The sequence below is a fragment of the Suncus etruscus genome, chromosome 5 (assembly GCF_024139225.1).
Source record: "Suncus etruscus isolate mSunEtr1 chromosome 5, mSunEtr1.pri.cur, whole genome shotgun sequence".
Classification (NCBI taxonomy): domain Eukaryota; kingdom Metazoa; phylum Chordata; class Mammalia; order Eulipotyphla; family Soricidae; genus Suncus; species Suncus etruscus.
The window spans coordinates 100,934,446-100,961,512 of NC_064852.1; the positions used below are offsets into that span (position 1 = coordinate 100,934,446).

At 34.7% G+C, this 27,067-nt stretch overlaps 1 protein-coding gene and 1 long non-coding RNA gene across 6 annotated transcripts in view; one reads left to right on the forward strand and one right to left on the reverse strand.

The window, feature by feature from the left end:
• SCN1A (sodium voltage-gated channel alpha subunit 1) overlaps positions 1-27,067 on the forward strand; it is a 162,073-nt gene that overhangs the window by 47,324 nt on the left and 87,682 nt on the right. For all 5 annotated transcript variants that reach the window (XM_049773370.1, XM_049773373.1, XM_049773371.1 and 2 more), the window contains exons 2-4: positions 3,850-4,162; positions 23,533-23,650; positions 26,088-26,178. In XM_049773370.1, coding sequence (XP_049629327.1) covers positions 3,899-4,162; positions 23,533-23,650; positions 26,088-26,178 — 473 coding nt within the window. In that variant the 5' untranslated portion in view covers positions 3,850-3,898. The remainder of the gene's footprint in view (positions 1-3,849; positions 4,163-23,532; positions 23,651-26,087; positions 26,179-27,067) is intronic.
• Positions 15,310-27,067, reverse strand: part of LOC126009175 (uncharacterized) — a 138,836-nt gene continuing 127,078 nt past the window's right edge. Inside the window, exons 3-4 of the long non-coding RNA XR_007495890.1 lie at positions 17,736-17,785; positions 15,310-15,343 (exon numbers count right to left, since the gene is read on the reverse strand). This is a non-coding gene — a long non-coding RNA (uncharacterized LOC126009175). The remainder of the gene's footprint in view (positions 15,344-17,735; positions 17,786-27,067) is intronic.

Here is a 27,067-nt window from a genome sequence, read left to right on the forward strand (position 1 = left end):
TGGTCGCCTGACCCTGCCAGGAATATGCCCTGAGTGTTGCCCCAAACAAACAAGTATATATAATATATATACTAGAATACACACATCACCCCTCACTGTATAATCAAGAAAAACGACAATGAATGAAGTTATCATATCTTAATTTAAATATCATAAGAGTATCTGATCTATTGATACACATAGTATAAATTTTTATTGTTTTATTATTTGCTTTTAAGTTTTTAACTTTATTATTATTGTTATTATTGTTATTATTATTATTATTATTATTATTATTATTGGTTTTTGGGTCACACTGGCTGGGTCAAAGGTTACTCCTGGCTCTGGACTCAAAAATTACTTCTGGGGACCATATGTTATGCCGAGGATCAAACTTGGGTTGGCCGCTTGCAAGGCAAATAATCTACCCACCGTACTATCTCTCCATCTCTATAGTTTTATTTTTAAATATTGGGAAACCACACTCAATAATGTTTATGTCTTACTCCTGGCTTTAAGCGCAGGTATCACACATTGGGGGCTCTCCAGAATCAAACTCAGATTGGCCAGATGCAAAGGCAAATGCCCTCCCCATCTCTCTAACCCCATAAACTTATTATTTGTAACAAAGAATAAAGTTCTTCCTGTATTCTAGAAGAGTCATTTAGAAAAACAGCTTCTAGGGGCCGGAGAGATAGCACAACGGCGTTTGCCTTGCAAGCAGCCGACCCAGGACCTAAGGTGATTGGTTCGAATCCCGGCGTCCCATATGGTCCCCTGTGCCTGCCAGACTATTTCTAAGCAGATAGCCAGGAGTAACCCCTGAGCACCGCCAGGTGTGGCCAACACCCCCCCCCCTCGAAAAGAAAGGAAAACAGCTTCTATTGAATAAAAGTATTAACGTATATATTCTTGGGGGAGGCACACCCGGTGACGCTCAGGCCCCTAACGCTCAGGGGTCACCTGGCTATATGCTCAGAAATCGCTCCTGGCTTGGGGGACCATATGGGACACGGGGATTGAAGCCCAGACTGTCCTAGGTTAGCACGTGGAAGGCAAACGCCTTACCACTTGTGCCATCGCTTTGGTCCCAATATTAACATATTCTTAAAAAAAAGAAACTATAATTACATTATTGGGTCATAATGCTATTTTATAATGCTACAAAAACTAAGTATTAGAAAATGAGGGGGATATTTTTTTTAATTTTTATTTTGATCATATTGGCTTACATATCTTTCACAGTAGTATTTTAGGTACATATTAACATTGAATCAGGGGAATACCCATCACCAAATTTGTCCTCCCCCCACCCCCGTTCCCTTCCTGCAACCAATATCCCCCACCATCACCCCCCGGGGCTGCTAGAGTAAGTGGTCCCCTGTGTCTAGCTTATTATTAGTGATCATATATGTTTGATCGTGATACCCTCCCTTGTTTCCCCCTCTATTTGAGAGGCGGAGCTAGATAATTCGAGTTATGTGGTTTTGTTTGAAGGAAAGAAAAGCAATAGAATGAGGAATACTTGAGGGATACTTGATTTAATTTTAATTCAATGCATTTGCTATAGGAAACAATCTTTTTTTTTTTTTTTTTTTTTTTTTTTTTTTGGTTTTTGGGTCACACCCGGCAGCACTCAGGAGTTACTCCTGGCTCTACACTCAAAATTCGCTCCTGGCAGGCTTGGGGGACCATATGGGATGCCTGGATTCCAACCACCATCCTTCTGCATGCAAGGCAAATGCTCTACCTCCATGCCATCTCTCCAGTCTCTAGGAAGCAATCTTTTGAGCCATGATTCTGCTTACCATTGAAAATGGGAATTAAGTGCTAGAGAAAGAGTAGAAATAATTTATAATTTTCAATGTTTTAAAATTATATCATTTATACATTTTCTATAAAGTATATAAATATATCTATGCATTCCTTATTAGAAAATGTAACATTTTTATGCCTAAACTTTTATCTCCAAATAAATAAATGCCAGAATTTCTTGTTGTGAGAAAATTAGTCTTAAGACAAAACATTTTCCACTATTTAAACTTACTGGATTAATTTTCCTAAGTTTAAATTGATTACAAGTAAATGCTAAGAATCTTCAAAAGGTTTGTTAGTTAGCTTAGTAGACTAAGGGTTAAATACAGGCTTATCTTAGGTTACTCATAGAAAGGAAAACTTCAAAAAATCTCTTAGCAATGGGAATCTTCTTCATTAAGAATTAAGATACTCTAGTTATCATTGTACTTTTATTATTGCAGTCACATATAAAGCTCGAGCTTCAATAAACTATTCCAGAGCTTGCTGACATTAATGAGTTAATACAGTTTCCAAATAAAACTAATGGCTGGTGGTAGCATAGGCTCTGAGAAGTTTTGGCTCAGAGATATCTGTGAAATTTGAGCTCATATTAAATATGCCTTAAAATAATACTTTTGAGATTTGACCTCTGCTTTTAGATAGTTCTGACTCTGCTATATAGAGTTAGGAGTTTTGCCTCAGGTCCTCATAATGTTTAGCAGTACTGGATCACAGATTAGCAAGAATATAATTATTTCTTTAGTTCAACAAAAAAAACATTTACTTCAACTTCTATTAAAATATAGCACTGCATCCTTTTATTTCTAGAGTAGAAAAATCTTCCTATTTGCACCTTTAGCTCTCTTCTCCCACCAAACCTCTATCTAGTCATTTCTTTCAGTTTTTTTCTTTCTCTCATTTTTATTCATATCAGTGATAATAATTTAATTTATATCATTTCTTTTCATGTATGCCCAAGTAAGCCAATCCTCATATGACTAATTTATGACAGTTTGACATTCCAGTTCTCTCCACCACAGAATAGATGAAAACCAATACAAAGGCAGGGCTATCTGTGTGTCTTTAGCATTGATGCTGTTACATACCTCCTGTGGCCCTTACTTGAATGAGGTTTAGAGGTACAGAATTAGTACCTACTCTTTAAAGCTTCCAGCAATATGCTGTTTTGACCAACCAGTAGCCACGTGTCAAAATTAGAAGGATAGATTTTATATATTTACAGAGATGAATCTTTTACTAATATATTCTCTTAACAGAGGTAAGTAACCATTGTCTCCAAAGGGATAGGCCTTCATGTTCTGGTTGATTCAAAGAGTAAACAGCCAATTAGGGACATGGTGATATTTTGCTGACTTTAATTAAGATTATTCTTAAACAAGGTTTTAACTGCGCCATGAGTTCTGAACAGGCAAAGCATAATGATAATAATAATAAATAATAATAATAATAATAATAATAATTTTTAAAAGCAGGGCAAGTAACAAAAGCATGTATATTAAATCCAACCTGTAGAAGCTGAATGCAAAATGAGGATAGCCAGAATGTAGAGGCAGGGGAAATGGTCATTGCTATTTTATAGGCATAAAGTTCAATTTATATAAGATGAATAAGACCTTCTATAAAATATTGTGCCTATAGTTAAGAATAACTATGTATGGGGCCGGCGAGGTAGCGCTAGAGGTAAGGTGTCTGCCTTGCAAGCACTAGCCAAGGAAGGACCGCGGTTCGATTCCCCGGCGTCCCATATGGTCCCCACAAGCCAGGGGCAATTTCTGAGCGCTTAGCCAGGAGTAACCCCTGAGCATCTAACGGGTGTGGCCCGAAAAAAAAACAAAGAATAACTATGTATATTTAAAAATGTGTTTAAAATGGTACATCTCATGTTAAGTGATCCTAGTACAAAAAGAATATGCAGGTAGTAATTACATTTTAATTTAATTGAAAATAGGTATTTCAATTGTCTAGTTCACATCTCATCATAAAGCTCTTTAGATATTAATGCCTTCTATTAATTTTTTTTAAATACCCATGTCTTCTCTTGTTTTCTTTTAGGATATTCATATGCAGAGTAAATGGTAATTAAAATGTGCAGGATGACAAGATGGAGCAAACAGTGCTTGTACCACCAGGACCTGACAGCTTCAACTTCTTCACCAGAGAATCTCTTGCAGCTATTGAAAGACGCATTGCAGAAGAAAAGGCTAAGAATCCCAAAGCAGACAAAAAAGATGATGACGAAAATGGCCCAAAGCCAAATAGTGACTTGGAAGCTGGAAAGAATCTTCCTTTTATCTATGGAGACATACCTCCAGGTATGGTGTCAGAGCCGCTGGAGGACATGGACCCCTACTATGTCAACAAAAAAGTGAGTGATTGTTTTCAGGCATTTTTTTGTGTTAATTTCCTGCTGCATACCATGAGCTTTTTCCAGTTACGACACCAACAGATTTAGCAATGTCTTAAATTTTTTTTTTCTTAAGAAAGAAAACTTAGGGGTAGGAGAGATAGCATGGAGGTTAGGCGTTTGCCTTTTATGCAGAAGGTCATCGGTTTGAATCCCGGAGCCCCATATGAAAGGAAGGAAGGAAAGGAAGGAAGGAAGGAAAGGAAGGAAGGAAGGAAGGAAGGAAGGAAGGAAGGAAGGAAGGAAGGAAGGAAGGAAGGAAGGAAGGAAGGAAGGAAGGAAGGAAGGAAGGAAGGAAGGAAGGAAGGAAGGAAGGAAGGAAGGAAGGGGGAGAGAGAGAGAGAGAGAAAGAAAGAAAGAAAGAAAGAAAGAAAGAAAGAAAGAAAGAAAGAAAGAAAGAAAGAAAGAAAGAAAGAAAGGAAGGAAGGAAGGAAGGAAGGAAGGAAGGAAGGAAGGAAGGAAGGAAGGAAAAGAAAGAGAGAAAGAGAAAGAGAGAAAGAAAGAAAGAAAGAAAGAAAGAAAGAAGAAAGAGAGAGAGAGAGAAAGAAAGAGAGGAAGGAAGGAAGGAAGGAAGGAAGGAAGGAAGGAAGGAAGGAAGGAAGGAAGGAAGGAAGGAAGGAAGGAAGGAAGGAAGGAAGGAAGGAAGGAAGGAAGAGAGAGAGAGAGAGAGAAGAAAGAAAGAAAGAAAGAAAGAAAGAAAGAAAGAAAGAAAGAAAGAAAGGAAGGAAGGAAGGAAGGAAGGAAGGAAGGAAGGAAGGAAGGAAGGAAGGAAGGAAGGAAGGAAGGAAGGAAGGAAGGAAGGAAGGAAGGAAGGAAGGAAGGAAGGAAGGAAGGAAGAAAGGAAAAAAGGAAGGAAGGAAGGAAGGAAGAAAGAAAACTTATTCATATCTACTTCATGCATATTTGTGAGAACTAATTTGATTATTCATAACATGAAATTGTTCTAAATGAACCATTTCTAGACACATAAAAATAAATGTGTAGGCTGATAACTTAATGAATTAAAATATTCTTCCATATATTGTATTTACTTTACAGAATTTTGGGGGGAATTTTGCACTAGAAAATCTAAAAATCTATTATGTTACAAAATTTCAAAAATAACTATTTATCCTGGAGCAAAATTTGGTGCCTTAAGCATTTCCAATTTATATATGTTATAAATAACTTTTTGTGGAAGATCTTTGGAAAAATATTCTTATAACAACTTTTATAACTTAATAACAACTGAAATTTAAATGGTTTTATCTCAATAGATATATATTGATGTTAACAGGAACAAAATTATTAAATCCACAGATAAACTATAAACATTAGGGTTACTTTTTCTGCACCTAAGCTTTAAATGAATAACTGATATTAAACATCATCTACCTTTCATTATGGCAACGTGCAACAAGCCAAGAAAAAAGCACTCAAAAAGTTAAGGGAAAAAATAAATATTGATTTCAGATTTCAATTTAAAGTGTATTAATTGATGGGATTTTTTTAGCCTATCAAGATAGTGTCAGTTTGGCCCAGAGAGATAGCACAGCGGCGTTTGCCTTGCAAGCAGCCGATCCAGGACCAAAGGTGGTTGGTTCAAATCCCGGTGTCCCATATGGTCCCCCGTGCTTGCCAGGAGCTGTTTCTGAGCAGACAGCCAGGAGTAACCCCTGAGCACCTCCGGGTGTGGCCCCCCCCCCCCAAAAAAAAAGATAGTGTCAGTTTAGTTGTAACATATACTCCCCTTTTTAAAACTGGCTTATCCTTTTTATAGTAAAATAAGAGGTAAAGTATTTTTTCATAAATTTCATTTATGAAATTTATTTATTTTTAACTTGATATTGTCAAATCCTAGTAGGTAAAATTTAGTAGATTATCCATTTTGTAACTATTTATATTAAGAACATTTTCAATTAGTCTCTATATCAGTTTATTGGAAGTTACTTGAATATAATTACCTAAAATGTTATAGAGCCACGACTAGGAAAAATATGGGTGATTTACTGATAAGAGAAGTAAAGCATGAATAATAAAATTATTCAGACACTGAACTTATTTAAAGATACTTTTTGTTAGCATAATGATTGATGAGTATTAGAAACAAATTGACTTGGACTCTATAGCTTTGAACTTTATTGGAAGCCATTGGCCATATCCTGACTATTAGGAACTCATCTCTTCATGGTTAGTAGACATTAACGATGCTCACTCAGTAGGCATTTTGCTAGTCTCAGACAGACACCCAGTCTTTACATCTCCTGAAATCACTGTGCTAAACTACCCAGTGTCAACCCCTTCATCAAACAAAATGAAATCTATATTCTAGTTTATAATTGAGCCCTTATTTTCAAAACAATAAATGAATAGTTTTGAGAAAGACTAATGCATGTAAAAATTGATTTTTGTGAAAATAAAATCATCTCTTCTATTTTTTTCCTTTGAAGAGTTCACATAAATAAAAATTGTTGTTTTAAGATTCCTCAAAAAACTATTTGGAAATTGGTGTAAAGTAAGTGAAATGTAACAGGTTATAAGACATAGAACAGAAAATTATTAAAATCCTCTCAAAGAGAAGACTTGCCTTTAAAAAATAGTGTGAAATATCAACTTGATTGAAATAATGTGTCAGCCAAGTTTTAGGCTGATGTTACTCTTTTAAACGTCATAGTTCACATTCAAACTTACCTTTAATATCCTCTATCCTTATCTGTAAATGTACATTATGTGCAGATGGAAAAACATCTTGGCACAATGGAACAAATCACAGTGTGCAAGTAGAGAAAGCTGATAAGAGAAAGTTGTTATCAGGAAAGTGTTTTCCCTATGGTGAGGCACATTTATTGCTTCCACACTGAGATGACATTAAGCAAAACTTTGAGTAAGTCATTCAGTAGCAGTACAAAAGAAAACTTTTTCAGGATTAAAAATTTTGGGGGGGGCTATTCTTTCTCTACTTTTTCTTCTTTATTTTTAATTTTTAATTATGAGAACAAAGATGCAAAGAAAGAGGACAAGGTAAAGTTACAGTGGAAGGACAATCACCCATAACATAATTCTCAGAAGAATTTCCCTTGCTGATATCTTAACTTTGAACTTTCAGCCAAAGAACATTAAGATAAATAAAACAGAATCCATGAACAATTACTTTGTCCCTCAAGTCCCCAGATTGTAACACATTGTAATATTTCTTAACAGCACACAAGGCAATCTAAAGCCATAAAACTTATGTAACTCCTTAAACATTAGAGGCATAGTATTTTTTACATTTCCATGTACATGCATATTAGCTTAAGTTAACCTCAAATTTTAAGTGGGGTTTTTTTTTTTAAGGACTAGAGTCAAAGGAGCACAGTAAAAACGGTGTTAGATGCCTATGATTGAACTATGTCATGGAAATTTCTGGTCTTGTTCCTATTGCCTTTAGATGCACCAATAACGCCCCATGGCATTGATCCTTGTTTGCATAGACACATTAAAATGGGAAAAAACCATACATACAGATAAGTTCTTATCTAATAAATCTCAGTACAATGTACCTTACACCCTGAACATTGATATAATGACCTGGCACAGGCCTCAGAAGAATGGGCATCCTCCATACACGCCGGAACCAGGCAAGCTATCTACGAAACATCCAAGGTCTTTTATAGCAACAGCGGGAAGCAGTCCTCTACCAGGAAAGACACTACCAAGGGTCTGACATCGACCTCCTAAAAAGAGACTTCCATTTACACTGAGAAGACTTGACAGCAACAATGACCTGCTCTACAGGACATGGTTCTCTCTAGTGCCCCTTAAGTGTGAGGTGAAACGAGAGGATGCTATGCACCATCCTGACTGCAATATGGGATATGCAGACTCCAGGATCTTTAATACAGAAGCATGATACCAACAACAGAGACTATGTGAGGAATGGAGGTGTATTGCCACTACAGACGATGACTTGAATTGAACAAACTAATTTCCCTGGAGCCTAGAGTCAGTCCTGTGCCAGGAAACTTCAGGGTTAGGGTCTCCTTGTATTTAGACCATAATTTGTCTTTCCATGTCCCTTATGTTTTGGTGGGCCTATGCAAACAAATGTCACTTTAATACCATTTTTTACTATGTTCCCTTGACTCCAATCCTTAAGAAAAACAAGCCACTAAAACTTTTGAGGTTAACTTAAACTAGTTAGTATGTACATGGAACTAGAGAAATGTACTTTGCCCTCAATGTTTAAGGAGCTACTAAGTATAATGTCTTTAGATTATATTGTGTGCTGCTAAGAAATAGTATGTACTACAACTGGGGATCTGAGGGACAAGTAATTGTATTGTACATGGGTTCAGTTTTGTTTTTCTAAATGCTCTTTGGCTGAAAGTTCAAGGCTGGGATATCATCGATGGGACTACCGAGAATTCTGTTTATGGGTGATTGGGCTTCCACTGTAACTTTACCCTGTTTTCTTCTTTACATCTTTGTTGTCATAATTAAAATAAAAAAAAATTGAAGAGATAAAAAAAAACGGTATTAGAGTGGCAATTGTTGTTTGCATAGGCCCACCAAAATATGAGGGGCATGGAAAGGAATAACCTTGGCCTAAATACAAAGAAACCTTACCCCTGAAGTTTCCTGGCATAAGACCAACTCTAGGCTCCAGGCAAGTTAGATCATCCAATCCAAGACATTGTCCGTAGTGCCAACACACTTTTCACACAGTCTCTGTTGTTGGTATCATGTTTCTGTATTAAAGATCCTAGAATCTGCATATCCTACATTGAAGTCAGGATGTGGAGCATCCTCTCATTTCACCTCACCATTAAAGGGCAATTCAGGAAGCCCTGTCCTGTAAGCAGGTCCTTGTTGTTTAGTCTTCTCAGTGTTAAGGGAAGTCTCTTTTGAGCAGGTCGATGTCTGAGCAGTGGTAGGATCTTCCATGGTAGAGGATTGCTTCCAGGTGATGTTATAGACAAACCTGGATGTTTCGTGGATGGCTTCCCTGGTTCAGGGGTGAATGGAAAATGCCCTTTCTTCTGAGGCCTGTGCCAGGTCATTATGTCAATGTTCAGGGTGTAAGGTCCCTTTGCACTACAAGATTTGTGTATTCCAATCTCTATTAGATAGGATCTTATTTGTATGTATAGTATTTTCCCATTTTAATGTGCCTATGCAAAAAAAGGAGCAATGCCACGTGGCGTTATTGGAGCATATGGGGGCCATAAGAACAAGCCCAACAATCCCTGTGACATGGTTCAATCATAAGCATTAAACTGGGGGACTCTTTCACCAAAATTCCTTGTTGAACAGCTCATAAAGAGAAGATTAAAAAGTGGATAGAATCATCACCGTATAAGAGAATATTTAGTAAGACTTATAGTTGTCAGAGAAAAAACACAAAACATTCTAAAGAAATACGTGTCCATTTTATGTCTTTTGAAACAGTTTGGGGTTGTTACACACAATGCACGGCTTTGGTCTGTGATTAGGATTGTGTAATACTGAAGTTATAAATAGTAATGTGGGTTAGCGATGTTTGGGAGGGGTGAGAGAGTTGAGGAGTAAAAATGAGCTTTGTAGGGGTGTGGGAAAGGGCAGAATACAAAATGGACATTCTGGAAACGCAAAACATAACATAAAGATAAGGAATACTCTTAATACATGCAGTGCGCGTGTGGGTGCTAGCCCCTGTGTGGTTTTCCATATGCAGAGTGGACAAAAATTGCCAGTGACAAACTTAGCGCAACCGAGCAAATCTCAGCACACCCAAAGTTAGGACCAACCATTTCTGGCCGCCTGTGCTGCCACCCCAGAAGGCCTGGAGGCCAGGGGCAGAAGAGGGGAAGGCTGGGGGCCTATCAAGGCTCCCAGCGCACCCAAGTTAGGGAGAAGGCCTTCCACATAGGGTCTCCCCCAACCCCATGCTGGCTAGAGCTAGCTTCCAGCTCAAGAGAGGATCAAGAGAGAGTCGTAAGCCAGGATCTGCCCGCCCTACAGCCTGTGCCCTACCCACCCTAGAGCTGAGGGAAGGGCGGGGAAAGCTTAGGACCCCATCCAGGAGGGACCCCCGACACCCACCTTGTCTGGCCACCTGGGCTGCCACCCCAGAAGGCCTGGAGGCCGGGGGCAGAAAAGGGGAAGGCTGGGGGCCTATCAAGGCTCCCAGCCAACCCAAGTTAGGGAGAAGGCCTTCCACATGGGGTCTCCCCCAACCCCATGCTGGCTAGAGCTAGCCTCCAGCTCAAGAGAGGACCGAGAGAGAGCCGGAAGCCAGGATCTCAGGATTAAAATTTTTATAAACCATGTTGGCAAAGTTGGCAAAGTTAGAACACACGATTGAGTTATATGCTTTTTTTTTTTTTTTTTTTTTTTTTTGGTTTTTGGGCCACACCCGGTATATCCTTATTTAGCATTTTCATTTTTAAAATTTTCTTACTTTGCCTATATACTACTTTCTAATCTTAAACTTTCTTTTACAATTTGACTGTTTTAGTATAACATTCAACATTCTATTCATAGCCAAAGAGATAGTAACCAAAGAAAGAGTACAACTAAATCAGGAGCATTTCTGGCACATCAAAGCATTTGAATATTTCCCGACTCTTCGGTGTTTTAAGCCTTCAGAAATACAAGGCAAGAACTAAGGAGTAAAATAAAAGTGGTTTCAGTGTACAATCAGGATTTTTCATGCTTTGTTACTTCGCCCAAATATAACTCCAGTTAGGTAACTCTATTTACTTATTCAGTTGTGTGGCAAGGCACATTTTAGCTTGTGAATTCACCTTTTTTCCCATGTGTTTAATTTTATTTTTTTTTCACAGTTTCCTTTCATAGTTCTAGTTGACTTTGCACCATTTGGCTATACATTCAAATTCTTCACCCACTCTTTATTACAGAAAATTCTCCAAATCATGTTCTTCTTAAAATTACATATGACTCATCAGTACCATAGAGGGACATATCCTTTTGACAGTGTCACAGTGTTCTGAAATTAGACTGAGGTATTTTAAATCTGTAATGAAAATGAATGTTAATTATGGAATGCAGAAGTATAACCATTTAAAAATGGATTCTTTCTGTGATTGTCTTATGGATGATTTAAAAATAATTATCCTTCCATCTGATCATTTATTCTTTAAAATAATAAAATAAAAGATAAAAGATAATAGAGAATTTGTGATTTTAAATTCATGTGCTTGATCTATTATTGCTACAAAAGATATTTGGTTGTTGTGCTATGTTTAGTTATTATGTTCACTTTTATATTGGGAACCAGTTATGTTTTACCTTTCAAAAATAGTGAATAAGGTCGGAGGAGTGGTGCTGAGCGGTAAGGCATCTCTGCCTTGCCAGTGCTAGCCTAGGATGGACTGCAGTTTGATCCTCCGGCGTCCCATATGGGCCCCCAAGCCAGGAGCGATTTCTGAACACATAGCCAGGAGTAACTCCTGATTGTGACCGGGTGTGCCCCTACCCCCAAAGAAAAGAATAGTGAATAATTTTAAGAAATTATGTAGTATAACTGGACTGGGCTGTAGTGTGTAAGAAGAATTTAAGATGAGATTGGGAGCTACTTCCAGAACTAGATAAGAAGCACTTTTTGATATTTAAGGACAAAATGAAATCTCTGTGAATTTAGATATTATTCTCCACTTTAAAGAATCATTTTAAAGTTGAGAATCTAGTCTTCTTAGACTGGTCTAGTTTTTTGATGTGCATATAGAGCATAATTCATGAAATAATTTATTTGAAGGTGTGATAACTATAAAATGGGAGTAAGTTAGAAGTGATATTTTCTGAATATGAGGTTTAAAGAGAAAGAAAGTTACTGAGTAGTAATCTTCCAATTTGAAACTTGGTACTGTTTCTAAATACACAAAAATTGAAAAGTTTATATATTTGAAAACAAAATTATACAAAATTTTAGTATTATTTCCCTTGAAGTAACATAAGTTTATAAAAGTACATGTTTTTCTGTCTACCTATCTATCTACCTACCTACCTATTTATCTATCCTTAATAGTGTAAGGTCTTTTTTCACTGATTACTGTGTTTTCTTGCTTTGTTTCTGGTTATACAATTAATGTCTAAATAACCAAGTATTTCAAATATTTGTATTTCTCTCCTTGACATATTTTGTTAGTCAATCTTTCTCATTTCTATTAATGTAGTAATAAGAGAAAAAGCTTGACACTTTTGTAGCTAATTAGTTTCTTAATTTGTATGTTAGACCATAACTTTCTCCATCATCTGTCATTGCATACTAGTTTTTTCCCAGATATTGGCTATTGTAAATAGTTTCTCAATGAACATAGATAGGCATATATTCAAAAAGATGCATGTGTGCTTTTGTATTCTTGGAATAAATGCTAAGGAAGGAGCGACCTCCTTAGTTTATAGTGGTTCTATTTTAAATTATTTTGAGAACTCTCCAAACTGCTCTTTAAAGATATTGAACTAGTTTACATTTCCACTATAATGGGGGATTTTTTTTTTACTGTATCCCACCAGAACTGATTATTTCCAGACATTTTTAATAGGAACCATTCTTACTTGTGTAAAGTGGTGTCCTATTACTTTGATTTGCAGTTCCTTCATGAGAGGTGATGATGAGCACTTTTTCTTTATGGTTGTTTGTCATTTGTATGTTTTCTTTTAGGGAATGTTTATTTAGCACCTCTCCCAGTTTGAGTTTTGTCAGTGCTTTGTATATATAAAACATTAGAAATTTGTTAGATATATGGTATTCAAATATTTTCTCCCAATTCTTGAATGATTTTAAGTTAAATTGTTTATCATTGAACAAAGTTTTCAGTTTGAGTTAGTTCCGTTTGCTTATCTTTTCATGTTTTCTACACTAATGGAGTTGAATACAACATACCTTTAAAGTCAGTATTCAGGGATAATTCACTTTGAATTAATATTATTATATGTTGTGATATATAGTCCAGCTTCTTTTTATATTAATAATAAGAATAATATAGTGCCATTAACTAACTAGTTCTCCCAGCACCATTTTTGAAAGATATATTCTTATCTTCATTGAATGTGCCAAGATTTTTCTTTTTTTTTTTTTTTTTTGGTTTTTGGGCCACACCCAGTGATGCTCAGGGGTTACTCCTGGCTGTCTGCTCAGAAATAGCTCCTGGGACACCAGGATTCGAACCAACCACCTTTGGTCCTGGATCAGCTGCTTGCAAGGCAAACACCGCTGTGTTATCTCTCCGGGCCCAAGATTTTTCATAACAAATTAATTGTTCACCAATTTGAAAGTTTATTTTGAGGAGCTCAGTTGAATTCTATTGATTTGAAAGTCTGTTCTTTCTTTATTCCACTATCATTCTGTTTTGGTTCTATAACTTCATTGTATGATTTAAAGTTGGAAAATGTAGTGTCTCCCATCTTCTTTTGATCTTTCAGGAGAATCTGAGGTTTCATGTCTTTACAAGACTTAGTAATGTTTATTATTTTTTTTCACTGAGGAACAAATTTAAATTTTATAGGCCTATTGCATTGAATAACTCTTTAGGCAGTATGACTCTTTTAGATAGCTAGCTTTACCAATCTATGAACATATAACGTTTTTCCATTTTCTGTGTCTTTATTTTTAAAGTGACATAGTATTCAGTGTATAATTCTTATATCACTTTTGTTGAATATACCCAGGTATTTTAAAAGCACTTGAAAATAAAGTTGTTTATTTTCAATTTTATTTTCATTATTTGCTTATAGCATTTTTAGCCTACCACTTCTCTGTACTGATTTGTTTTTTCTAATAGTGTTAAAGTTGGGTATTTGAGTTTTCTAAAAAAAAAAAATCCTCAGATAATTATAGCTTATGTATTTCCTATTTAGGTATTTCTTTTTTATCTAAAAGTAATTGTTGTGGTTTGGATTTCTGATGCTATACTGAATAATAGTACTTAGAGTGGGCATCCTTGTTTTATGCCTTTTCTATGAGAAAAGATTAGGTTGTTTTCTTGCTTTTTTTTTTTTTTGCCATCAAATACACATTTTGCTGAATGTTCCAATTCAAGCAAAAATATGTATAATAATAAAATATTTTATCTTTCCTTATATTAATATGACCATTTACAGAAATTAAACTATCTTTACATCTCAGAAATAAATCACATTTGATCATGATCTCTAGTTTAATAAATAAGTTTTTAAATTTAGTTCACTAAGATTTCACTAAGAGTCTCTGTATCTATAATTAGCAGGGTTTTGTGCTGTATTTTTAATGATATCTCTATTTTTAGTATCAGGTAATGTTGAACTTGAAGAATTCCCATATGTTCAAAGTTTTGAGAAAATTTGAGACAGAAAATATATCAACTTTGAAATTTTGGTAATATTCACTAGCAAAACTATCTGGACCTAGTCTTTTGTTTTATAAAAATTTATTATTGTTCTAAAATTAGAACATTCAGATAGTATCTATTTCTTCTAATTTTAGTCTTGGAAGGGTATATGATTCTAAAACGTAACTATTTATTCTAGAAACTTCTAGGTTATTGAACTTAGTGGAATAAAGTTGTCATCATAATGTTTTTTGTGATATCTTCTGAACTTCTCTTATTTTCTAATTATGTTTATTAGTATTTTTCTCTCCTTTTCTTCATGTACTATGTAATTTAGCAATTATTCTTATTTATTCTTTTGAAGAGTTAATTTGATGTTTTGATATTTTTGTGATTTTCTATTTCTATTTCATTTATTCGACTATCTTTTATTATTTCCTTTTTCTACTGAATTGTTTCATTTGTTTTTTTTTCTGTCATATCCTTAAAATATGATTGTGTGTTTGAACATTTTTTTTTGCTTGTTTCTTGGTCTATACCTGCATTGTTATGAATTTCCATGGTAGTACTGCTTTTGCTATACCCCATATATTTTGATAGCTTGTGATTTTTCCATGAAATTTTTAAGTTTATTCTTTGATTTCTAGTAATTTTGTCTTCTGTTTTTATCGGGAGTCCTCCTTCAGTTCTTTGTGTGTGTTTCAGAAAGGTTTTTTGTGATAAATCTAAAATTTTGTGTAGACTTCACATTCATCAGCAACTTACATCAGAAGGAAACGACATAGATTCAGCCACTTTGGCATACACCATTTTAATCTTTTAATTCTGAATTTATATGACGTTTTAGAATCCATTAAGGACATTGATTTCATCTCTTCCTTAAAAAGAAAGCAAAGAAACCTTGGGTTAGTACTGTTATTATATCTTCCATTCAGGTGTACAAATTGGCATAGAACAATTTTTAACAATATTGCATTGAATTATGGGCCTCAATGTTTTTTCTGATGAAAAATTAACTGATATATAATAAAACACAGTATCCAGGTTATGAACATTAACTATAATGCTAGGAAATATTTAATTCATAATTATTCACTTTTCAATTTTTACTCTTTGTCTGAAGTTAAGGTAGAGACAAATTTAAACCTAGATGATTAGAATCCAGCTGGGCAACCTCTATGACAGGGGTGGCAAACCGCATGAGGCTCCCGGTCAAAATGAATGTGGCTCTTTGCCTCTTCTCATTATTTTGTCTACTGTGGCTCTTTGCCAAGTTTGGATTTTGTTCTGTTGCTTCTGAGGAGGGACCTCTGAGGAGAGATCTCTGAGTGCAGAGTCCCGCCCCCAGGCTGCATCATCCCGTCTCCCATCCCTCAGAGACAACTGCACAGGCCAGCGAGCTGGGGGGACCCGTGTGTCACATGTTGGGTCACATCTGGCCGTTAGTGCTTAGTGTGGAGGACGCAGCACACCCTCACCATCACTGCAGGAGTTTTACCCTCACTCAAAATGGCAAAATGCAATATGTGTTTAATAGATTATTGTTAAAATTATACGCTTTTGTGTGTTTGTCTGTTTAGGCAGGTCACTGCGTGGTGTGGCTCTCTGACTCTCACAGTTTAAAATTTTAGCTCTTTGTGTCGAACTTGTTCACCACCCCTGCTCTATGATGTTATCTTTAGCATTGGTCCTGCATCCTCTACTGCATCCTGCAAAAATTTAGAGACAAATGATTGTATCAGTTAATCTCTAGGGAAATTTATTCTTTGCTTAAATCCAAAAAAAGAGAACAAAATCTGACTTACAGACTCAAGCTTACATACATATTTGATTTGACTCATGTAATGTTCCTTAAAACTTTGTGTATTATGGGCCAGAGCAGTGGCTCAAGTGGTAGGGCATTTGCTTTGCACATGCTTACCTAGGACAGACCTCGGTTCAATTCCCCAGCGTTCCATATGGTCCCCCAAGCCAAGAGTGATTTCTGAGTGCATAGCCAGGGCTAACCCCTGAGTGGGTGTGTCCCAAAACCACCCCCCCAAAAAAACTGTTATATACACATATGCATTACATATATATACATATATACAGATACACATATACATACATAATAATTCATGTTTAAGATTTTTCTTAAGAAATCAAATTTGCAGACATTGATCTGTGTATCGAAAGTTGGCATATACCTTTTGCTTTGTTATCTCTGACTTAAATTTCATGTATTTAGGTGAGGACTATGAATTAGTAAAGCACAGTCAAATGCTATTTGTGTTTGAGGTTAATGAGAATAATATCTTGGTAGCTAGTTTACCATACAAAGAGTTAGTATTTTAGACCAATTTACAATCTAAAGGGAAAACAAAAATGAAACGGAGAGGTAATTCAAAACAATAGTACAATACTTTAGAATCAGATAGAGAAGTTTATTTTCTCTATGAAAAGAAAACTTTCTACTCCCAATAAGCTGTAAAAAGAGGAAATTCTTGGTCTGAATCCAGAGGCTATAATCCTTAGCAGGAAATTAAGTGAAACTATTAATAGTAAACCCAGAAAAAATAGAACAAAAATTAGATGGCAGAGAAAATCTCCTCAATGAGGAATGTTCCCACAGATATGTTCTAATACAATCTCGACCCAAGGGTGTTTTTAATACACAAACCTGTGCAGTATCTTTCCTTGGGTCATAAATTTTTTTCTGCTAATTAATTTCTTCTCTCTTTGCCAGTAGTTTAGATGTAGAAAGGGATGGGCTCCATTTCTGGCTGAAGATGGGAATGCCAAGGAAATGTGTTAGTGAGACTTCCTGGGCAACCTCAAGGCAAGAGATGAGTATCTTACAGCAGTCCTCCTGGAACTCTATTGTCATTTTTAGAATCACAATCTTATATATATATATATATTGATAAAATTTCCACAGATTTATTAATTAAAATAATCTCTATCATTAACATAGGCATTAGGGTGTGTTTTAGAACATATACATGGACATACCTATTTTGTGTTAGTTTGAATTGAAAATGCCTATTTAGAAGAGTTGTAGAGTAAGTTCTGTAAAATAGTCTATACATTTTTATGTTGTTCACAAACAGTGCAAACCACCCTTTCTTGCTTTTAATATCATACTATAGATGAAAAGGTCAATAATTTGGGATTAATTATTTCATTTGTCTATATTTTTCAGATAAAAATAAAGTTTACATAAGTTTAAACTGTTAACTTTAAGAACAATGGTCCCTAGGTTATAAGAAAGTTAAAATTATGCTCACAGTTAGAAATGGAAAGTGGGATGCTGTGGTTTGTTCAAATCATGTTCATCCTAGAGAAAAATAGTACAAACAAAATAACTTTCTGAAAAACTAAGAGAAAAAAGTTCCTGGATTCTTAAGTAAAAGTTCTTTCCCAATCATTACACATAACTTTTCCATACCAACTCTAAAGTTAGACTAAGGGAAGAACTGGAGATTAAGCCTGGGTGTGCCGCATGCATGGCAAGCAAGCACCTTACCTACTACATTATCTCTCCAGCCCCAAATTTGAAATTCCTCTCAAAAATATCTTTTAAAGTTCTTAAAACAGATGCACACAGTTCTGTTATTTCATAATTTTTGCCTGAATTATTTAGTAAAAGTTTATATTTGTTTTTACTACAGTGGAATCACAGCATCTCTATAAGTTAATGTATTTTTTACATCTTTCTAAAAAGGTAATGGAAGGTTTGGGAATTCTCTCAGTGATCTAGAAAACATCTTGGCATGTATGAAGAACATAATGTTGAATCCCCAGCACTGCTAAAACAGAAAGAAATCAAAAACAGTAAATGAGTTATGGCAAGGTTAAATAACCTGTATTGATCTCACTAGTAGAAGTAAAATTTTGAGCAAAAATCCTACTCCAAAGTCTGCACATATATTTAGTTAGTTTGGAGGCCACACCTGGTGTTGCTAAAGGCTTACTACTGGCTTTGTGTTCAAGGTTCATTCCTAGCAGCTTAGAGGACTATATGGGTGCAGAAATCAAACCCAGGTCAGCTGTGTGCAATGCAATTGCCCTACTCACTATACTATCTCCAGACTCAAGTCTGCACTTTTAATATCTATATATATTAAGTCATATATTTTATTGTTTATTGAGAATAATATTTATTAAGGCACCATGATTTACAAAGTTGTTAATAATAGAATTGTTTCAGATATACAATGTGTGTATGTCTCACTACCATTATCTCCTTTCCTCCACCTGTATTTCGATGTTCCTTCCTCACCCCCAGCCTGCTCTCTTGGCAGGTACATGACAAATTTATTTCATGTCACTTGGCCCAATATAACTTAAAGACATAAAAAATAGGATTATCAGAAAATACAATAAAAGAAGTCAATTTGTGATGATTAATTGCCATATGTTTTTAACCCTAGTAGAGGATAACTATGAACCATTAGAAGTGTTACTCAATGCCACATTTGGGGAACTGTCTTGTCCTTTAAAAAAGGTTTCAAGACTATAAATTCCCTCAGATTTTACCTGTCCATTAAGTTCTGTATAGTTTCATAAAATTTCAATGATAACCTAGCTAGATAGACTATTCGTAGTGAGTTGTTCATTCATTTAGTTTTTGTACTATATTCCTCATGATTTTTCTGGTTCATAGAGACTCGTTTGATACATCTATTGTCTGTTATATGTATGTAAGCTCTTTTTTATCTTGCTTCTTTCAATATTCTGTCTCTTTTTAGATTTTGTCATTTTGTGTATAACGTGTCTTCAATTTTCCAAATTCGGTTAATTTTCACTGGGACCCTTTCGATATCTTGAATCTCTGTGGCTGTCTCCTTAAGTAGGAAAGTTCTTATCCAATGATTTCTTTAACTGATGTTTCTTCATCAAATTTGCCTTTCTGCTCTTCAGGAACTCTGATGATTCTTTTATTATTCTTCTTAAATTGATCCTATAGTTCTCTGACATGCTATTTGTGTCTTTTCAGAGCATTTTCAACCTTTTGCTGTTTTCTAGCTGTGTTCTCCTTCTCACCTTGGGGCTCTTTCATCCTTTGCTCAATTTCTGAGCTTCCATTGACTTTTTTATATACCTACTGTGTTATCATTCCTGCCATTTATGACTATGGTCTATTTTTCCCCTTTCAGTTCTGATACTTTCTTGTGCTTTGCAGATGACCTGTGCTGTAATTTCTTGAACTCATGAAACATTCTCATCATACTGTCACTACAGACCTTCTGAGGATTTATTCGTGTTATTTATGTCTTTGGTGATATTGTTCTCACTCACTGAATTTGGTGAGCTTCTACAGTTTTCCCTGTTGGCTTTCTAGTGTTGTGCTGAGGGTGACTATTTGTAATTAACATCAATGGAAGATACTGAGGGATTAGACTGGAGGTTGTTCTTTATCTTCTTTGTTCATCTTCACAGAATGTGAAGACTAACTTCCTTTATCATGTAATTTGCTGAGTAGAGCTATTGTGTGGCTATCTAAGCACACCTGGGTTGATGGAGCAGCCAGCAGATTAAGAAGGAGCTGTAGAGTGTACCCTTAATATGGTGCATTTTAGGTGTGGTGGCTGCTGGGACCCACCAGCATTCTGCTTTCAGGTCCAGAATAGGCCAAAGACATAAGCCTCACATGGAATACAATAGACATTATCCATTTGTGACTACACATTTTGCTTAAAGTATGAAGTTCTGACTTTGTAAAACAAAATTAGTATAAATAGATGTGAACTTTCCAATAAATGTCATGTGCAAGTGATGCAAACTTGGATATATTGGGCAAAAGTAAACATAGTTAAATTTAATATTACCCATTTCTTTATATTCATTTAAAACTTAAGATAACATCTTAAGATAAATCTGTGGCCGAGATCTGTAATTCACATAGTATTGCAATTGGACAATTCTGATCTAGGTAAGCCTTCATAAGTGTTTATAACTTTCATTAGTATTGCAGTTAAGTATTCACAAGTTTGTAAGCTACTTGGGATCATGTTCTACAAATCATTGTTTCCTTATAAATTGTAGCTCAGAGCTTTGTGAGCTACAAATGGTTCATTTACATCATTTTCATTGAAATCAAATAAATTAATACTGTACCTAAGACTTCCTGAGTGCTTCTTTCTAGAATCTGCAATGCTTAGATATTTTTACAACTTATTACCTATATATGAGTTCAATAAATACTACTTATATTTGATGTCTATGTTAAAAGGTAATAACAATAATCCTGATTATTACTATGTTAAGAGTTACATTTCTACAACTATGTCTTTAAAGTGATATCTCATATAATTTATATATAGAACCTCCTTGTTCTTATAATAAAAATAATCTTGAAGTTTGTTCTGAGACATAAAATTGCATACATTTTAACTATCATTTTTTTTCATTCTATATCCCTTTTCTATTAAGGAGAATCTTATTTCAAGCTAGGTATTACTAGATCAGCCTTTCTTTTGCCACCACAATTTTTTTCATTGAATTAACTTAATGTAATAAAAATAATGCTGAGGAGTTGTGTTAATGGGATTTTTAGTAAGCTAAATCAAGTATAAAGAATGTTAGTGCTTAATTATGCCCTCTGATACATTCCTTTTAAATGTCTCATTGAAAAGCCAGAGAGATTATACAGCAGGTAGAATGCCTGTCTTGTAGGCAACTGACCCTGACTCAGTCCTTGGCACACCATATGCTCTCAAACTCTAAGCTCTGCCAGGAGCTTACTAATAGCCATTAGTAAGCCTTGATTACTATTGGATGTTGATCCCTCCCTCCTTCAAAATGTCCTCACTGAACTTGTACATTTAAAACTGGTGAATATGATATGTTAAAATGCATTTTACTACAATAAAAAGTATGAAGGAAAAAATTAAAAATCTTGATTTTCTTTTTTGTTGTTTTTGTTTAAGATTTGACAGAGGCTGGAGAGATAGCATGGGGGTAGGGCGTTTGCCTTACATGCAGAAGGACGGTGGTTCAAATCCTGCCATCCCATATGGTCCACCGAGCCTGCCAGGAACGATTTCTGAGAGTAGAGCCAAGAGTAACCCATGAGCGCTGCCAGATGTGACCCCCCCAAAAAAGATTTGGGGACCACAGTGCTCAGGGATTACTCCTGTGCCTGTGTTCAGAAATTCCTGCTGGAGATGCTCATGGGACCATAAGGGATGCCAGAAATCAAACCCAGATTGGCCACATGCAAGACAAGCACCCTACCCACTGTACTATCACTCTTATCCCAAATCTTGATATTCATTCTTAAAGCTGTGCAATACTTGATTACACACAAGTATAAGTAAGTGTAAGGTACAGTATATGTTTTGTGATGACCAGACCACACAATGTCATTTACAGAAAAAAACAAAACAAAACAATGAATCAGAGGAAAAGTGGGGAGGGCAAGTATTATAAACCCTAGTGATGTCTCCCTCAGAATGCAAGTGACACTTTCCCATCCTTTAAATACAATTAGTATAATTGCTTTTTTTTTTATATTTTAGATCCACTTTTTTGGGGGGTTGGAAGAGTCACAGCACTCAGGGGTTACTCCTGGCTCTACACTCAGAAATCCCTCCTGACAGGCTTGAGGGACCACATGGGAGCTGGGATTCGAACCACTGTCCTCCTGCATGCAAGGCAAACACCCCACCTCCATGCTATCTCTCTGGCCCTGTAGATCCACTTTTTAAAACTGTTGGATGGTAGGTCACATTCTTCCATTAAGTACTATAAAACAATTTAAAGTACATATGCTAATTAGTATATATAATAAGCAAATATAAAACTTCTAGATTTTATAAATTAAAATTTATAAAAACAGATCTGCAAAATAGATCTTTTTTACTAGATTTAACAGATATAATATTTTCTTAAAATTGCTAAATGCACTTAAAACTTTATCCCAGCCCAGAAACAACCTACAGATACATAAAGGTTAGGCAAGTCTACATAAAACATAAATGCTATTCTCAAGCAACAAGTCAGCAAATATTTTAGAGTGATTACTCTTTGTGAATTTAGAAAGCCTCAAGGTAAAAGGAAAAAGAAATTGAAATTTATAATATGAACTCTAAATACAGAAATAAAACATCAAGGATTATCAGTAGAACATAAATATAAAGTTAATGCTTGTCATCACAGATTGCCTGTGATGTATGACTAAATTTTAGAACTTTCTAAGAGTTGAAAGTCTCTTCAGAGATAAATCTTCTGTTCACCATAGCATTTGTCTGAATGTAAGTATCTTAGAAACAAAGTCAAATCCTTACTATACTATTTCATGTTGCTGCTTTCTTTCTTCTCTTGACATTGCTAATATCTTTAATATAGGTCTAATATTTGGACTGTAATTCTTTTCACCCTCCTAAATCCTAGTATCTTCAGGTGATTTTTGCTTTTCCTCTGTACTTCAGAAGGCACTGCTAGAGATAGGTAATCAACTGGGGTTAGAATTTAGTGTGTCAGCTAAATTTAGTGTTAGCACTCCTGGTTAACAAATACAAGGGAATGCAGCATCCAGAAATCAATTTTTGGATTACATCCAGTGAACCCACGAGTGGGTTTAATGATGGTTTGTTTTTTTATCATTTTATATTACAAATAGAGTGATATGTTTATTTTCAAAGAACTAAAGAATATTTATTTCAAAAAGTATTGATACTATTAAAGGATTTTATGTTTCATAGAATTGTTTTCAACATTTGAACTGGTAAAGCTGAAATTATTCTAAAAGAAATGTAGTATCTTACAGTCTTTTAGAATATAATTAAATGTGCACCCATTTAGATTTTCACTTAGCTCAGAAGTTTAAAAATATTAAGAAAAGAAAATATCATCACCAAATATCCTAGGTAAGATAATAATTTTGGTAAGTATGAACTAAAAGGTAAGTTATAACATTGGATGACCTTTAGTTAAGAAGAGATGTAGACACAATGTGTGTACATTTGCAAATCAAAAGTTGAAAATTTGAAATAATTTCTTTTGATAAATACAGAAAGTAGGCAATAGAATGTAACTGGCTATGCTTTCTTATTTCTATGTTCTGTTCTTATCTTGCAGACTTTTATAGTATTGAATAAAGGGAAGGCCATCTTCCGGTTCAGTGCCACTTCAGCCCTGTACATTTTAACTCCCTTCAATCCTCTTAGGAAAATAGCTATTAAGATTTTGGTACATTCATATCCTTTTCAAGTGATCAATATTAACTAGTTGTACTAACCTTTAAGTGCTTTGTAGCTAAATATAAAATTAAGTTGATAAATATCTACATATTATGGTTTTTATTATTCATATTTTGTATTTTAACAAATATCCACATATTGTAGTTTTTAATCATTATTATTTTGTATTTTTCTCCGTAAGCCTTATTCATAAAGTTTATTAGTCATATAAATATCACTGAAACTTACAGTTTTAAACATTGTTAAGTATGTTATATATTTCAATACATATTTTATCAAAGCTGTAGACATAATACACTCATAACATGCCTTTAAATAGTTCATTAAAATATACATACACATTTCTAAAAATAATTTGTATGGAACCTTGCTAATCTAGTATAAAGTATCCCTTTGTATCTTTACTATTTTTGTACAAAGTTTGTAATTTTGTATAATATTATAATAAATAGTAATATAAAAATAGAAATCTACTCAAAAGCCAATACTATATATTTAAGTAAATATATAGTATAAAATAGTGTGTACTTTAGAATAAACCTTTAACTATATTTTCAACGGAAGAGTCAGTGACTTAGTTGGTACTTGAATTTTACTAAAGAAATGGGGACCAAATATTGGCTGTATTTCAATCTTATCATTAAATTTTGACACTGCCGTGCAAAATGCATTGCTTACTAAAGACTGCAAGTTAATGAAAAAAGATGGGATTATATTTCCAAATAGTCTTTAGGGATTTAGCTTTGTGAATCTTATTGGTTTTTTTAATGAATTCTTTCATTGAATTAATTTTATTGATATTGATGGGAATTTTCATTTCAAATTAAGTCATTTCAGTCAGTAAGAAATGGCAATAAGACATATGTTGTAGAATGGGAGACAATACAATGGTTAGTGTGCTTGCTTTGCACACTACTCACCAGTTTAGATTCCTAGCACTTATTTCATCCCCAAAGCACACTAAGAGCAATCCCTGAGCACAGAGTCAAGAATAAGCCCTGGACACTGCCAGGTGTCTAAGTGTGACAAAAACAAAAACCACACAAGTAAACAAATATGAAAAATTACCAATGTATTACTATAAAAACAAATAGATTTTCTTTTAAAAAAAAACCTCTAAAATTTAGGTCATTCTTTTCTTAACATGATAGTAAGAACTTCCTCAGTTGTCTAAATGTCATTAGTAAAATTAAATATTTGAAATAATAAGTTATTTATTTGTTCAGGGGGTTCTGTCTTTATGGTTATGGTTCCTTACCCTGGTTTGTGTTCTTAGTGCCATCAAGTGGTCATTTAGAGGAAACATTCTTTATATCTATGGAAAATTTTTGTTTTGGCAGTATATTGAAGAGAATGCTGTATATTGTAGTCCTTGGCCAAGTTATCTATTTCTCCAGAGCTAAGGTTTTATTTCTCAAATATGGTAACTAACCTAGTTGTTTTTCATCTCCAAAAGTCTGTTTTGTCTTATTCCTTTAACACTTAGATTATATTTACTAAAACACAAGTCAGTTCTATGTACTTTATTCATATACATGTCAGTTCTAAGTACCTTACATATATTATGTATGAACATTCTTTCAAACTGATAGGGTACGCAACTAAATTATTTCACTGTATCAAAGGGAGTAAAGACAAAAGAAGTTTTGGTGGCACAGAGAGGTTAGTGACTTATGCAAGTTTACTTTTATGTTGAATTTTGATTATGTTCCTATCTTGTTAATCACTATCCTTCAAGAATATTCACTTTAACTCTTATCCAATGCTCCTGCACTTGTATAACTCAAGGTCAAAATGATTAACACCACATTATAATTTGAAAACATTAGTTGGTTTTAAACTCTTTGAAAGATAATGTTTAATTGTATTTAAAGAAGTTTAAAACATAGATATTGATCTTCATCAATGATTTGCTCTCTTGGGGAAGGGGTTGTGCCATACCCTGCAATGCACAGGGTTTATTTCTATCTCTGTGATCAGTGATAACTCCTCGAGAGACTCATGAGACCACATGAGGTGTCAGGAATTGAACTTGGGTAGGTCATGGGCAAGACAAGTGCCCTACTTGCTGTCCTATCTCTTCAGTTCAAATTACTATTTTAATCATCAGAACTAGCTTAGTCATCACTTTCTGTCAAAGACTATATGACTCCATATTGCAGTTTCTCACTGAGGCTCCATTGGTTATACATTTATTTCTTTAATGAAATTAGCAAAAGCAACACTTTTTACTTTCACAAAGGTTTCATGTAATTGTTTTCATATTTTTATACTTTATCCTATATTTTATTGACATTTAAAGAGATTAAATGACTTGTGCAAAAATTATCTACCACTGATTACTGGCTAAACTGCAGATTTTTCAATGTTTGTTTAAAATAATATAAGGCGGTAATCTGGATTTTCTTTTGTGTATTCCTTAACGATAACTTACATTATTCAGCATGCTAATTATGTGCACTATTTTAACGAACTGTGTGTTTATGACAATGAGTAACCCTCCTGATTGGACAAAGAATGTAGAGTAAGTTTAATTTATATTTTAAACCACCAACTATGTGAGTATATGGGTTTATATATAGATATACATAAAATTATAGATGTTGATATTAGCATATATCAGAATATGCATAGTCAGGACTTTGATTTGACTATGTCATAATGTACCTTTTTAATAAAACTGAAGAACATTTTTATTTTAGTTTTTGGGCCACACCCGGCGGTGCACAGGGGTTACTCCTGGCTATCTCCTCAGAAATAGCTCCTGGCAGGCACGGGGGACCATATGGGATGCTGGGATTCGAACCAACCACCTTAGGTCCTGGATCAGCTGCTTGCAAGGCAAACACCGCTGTGCTATCTCTCCAGCCCCTGAAGAACATTTTTTTTTAGATTTTTTTTTAATTATGTGAACAATGATGCAAAGAAAGAGGACAAGGTAAAGTTACAGTGGAAGGACAATTACCCAAAAACAGAGTTCTCAGAAGAAATCCCCCTGCTGACACCTTAAATAGAACATTTTTATTAATGTTTTTATTTTTTTTTAATTTTTTTATATTAATGTTTTTAAACCCAATTTCATAGCCCTCATTCTACTAAATCTACACCCATTGGTTATCAAGTGTTGCTCTTGGTTCTGTTCTCACAAATTACCCTTGGCCATGCTGAAGGAACCATTTGGGATGCTAGGTATTGAACCTGGGTCAACTGCATACCAGGCAAATGCCTAACTAATTTATTATCACTCCAGCAACTGAATCTAATATCTCATAAAGTCATTTTTGAAGAGGTGAAATAGAGTACTCGGGAATCTCCAGAGTCTACCTGGGATACTTAGGGACCTCTAGATCTAAATCCAGCAGGGCTTGAAGGAACATGTGGTATAGGGAATTAAACTGCTATCAGTTACATGT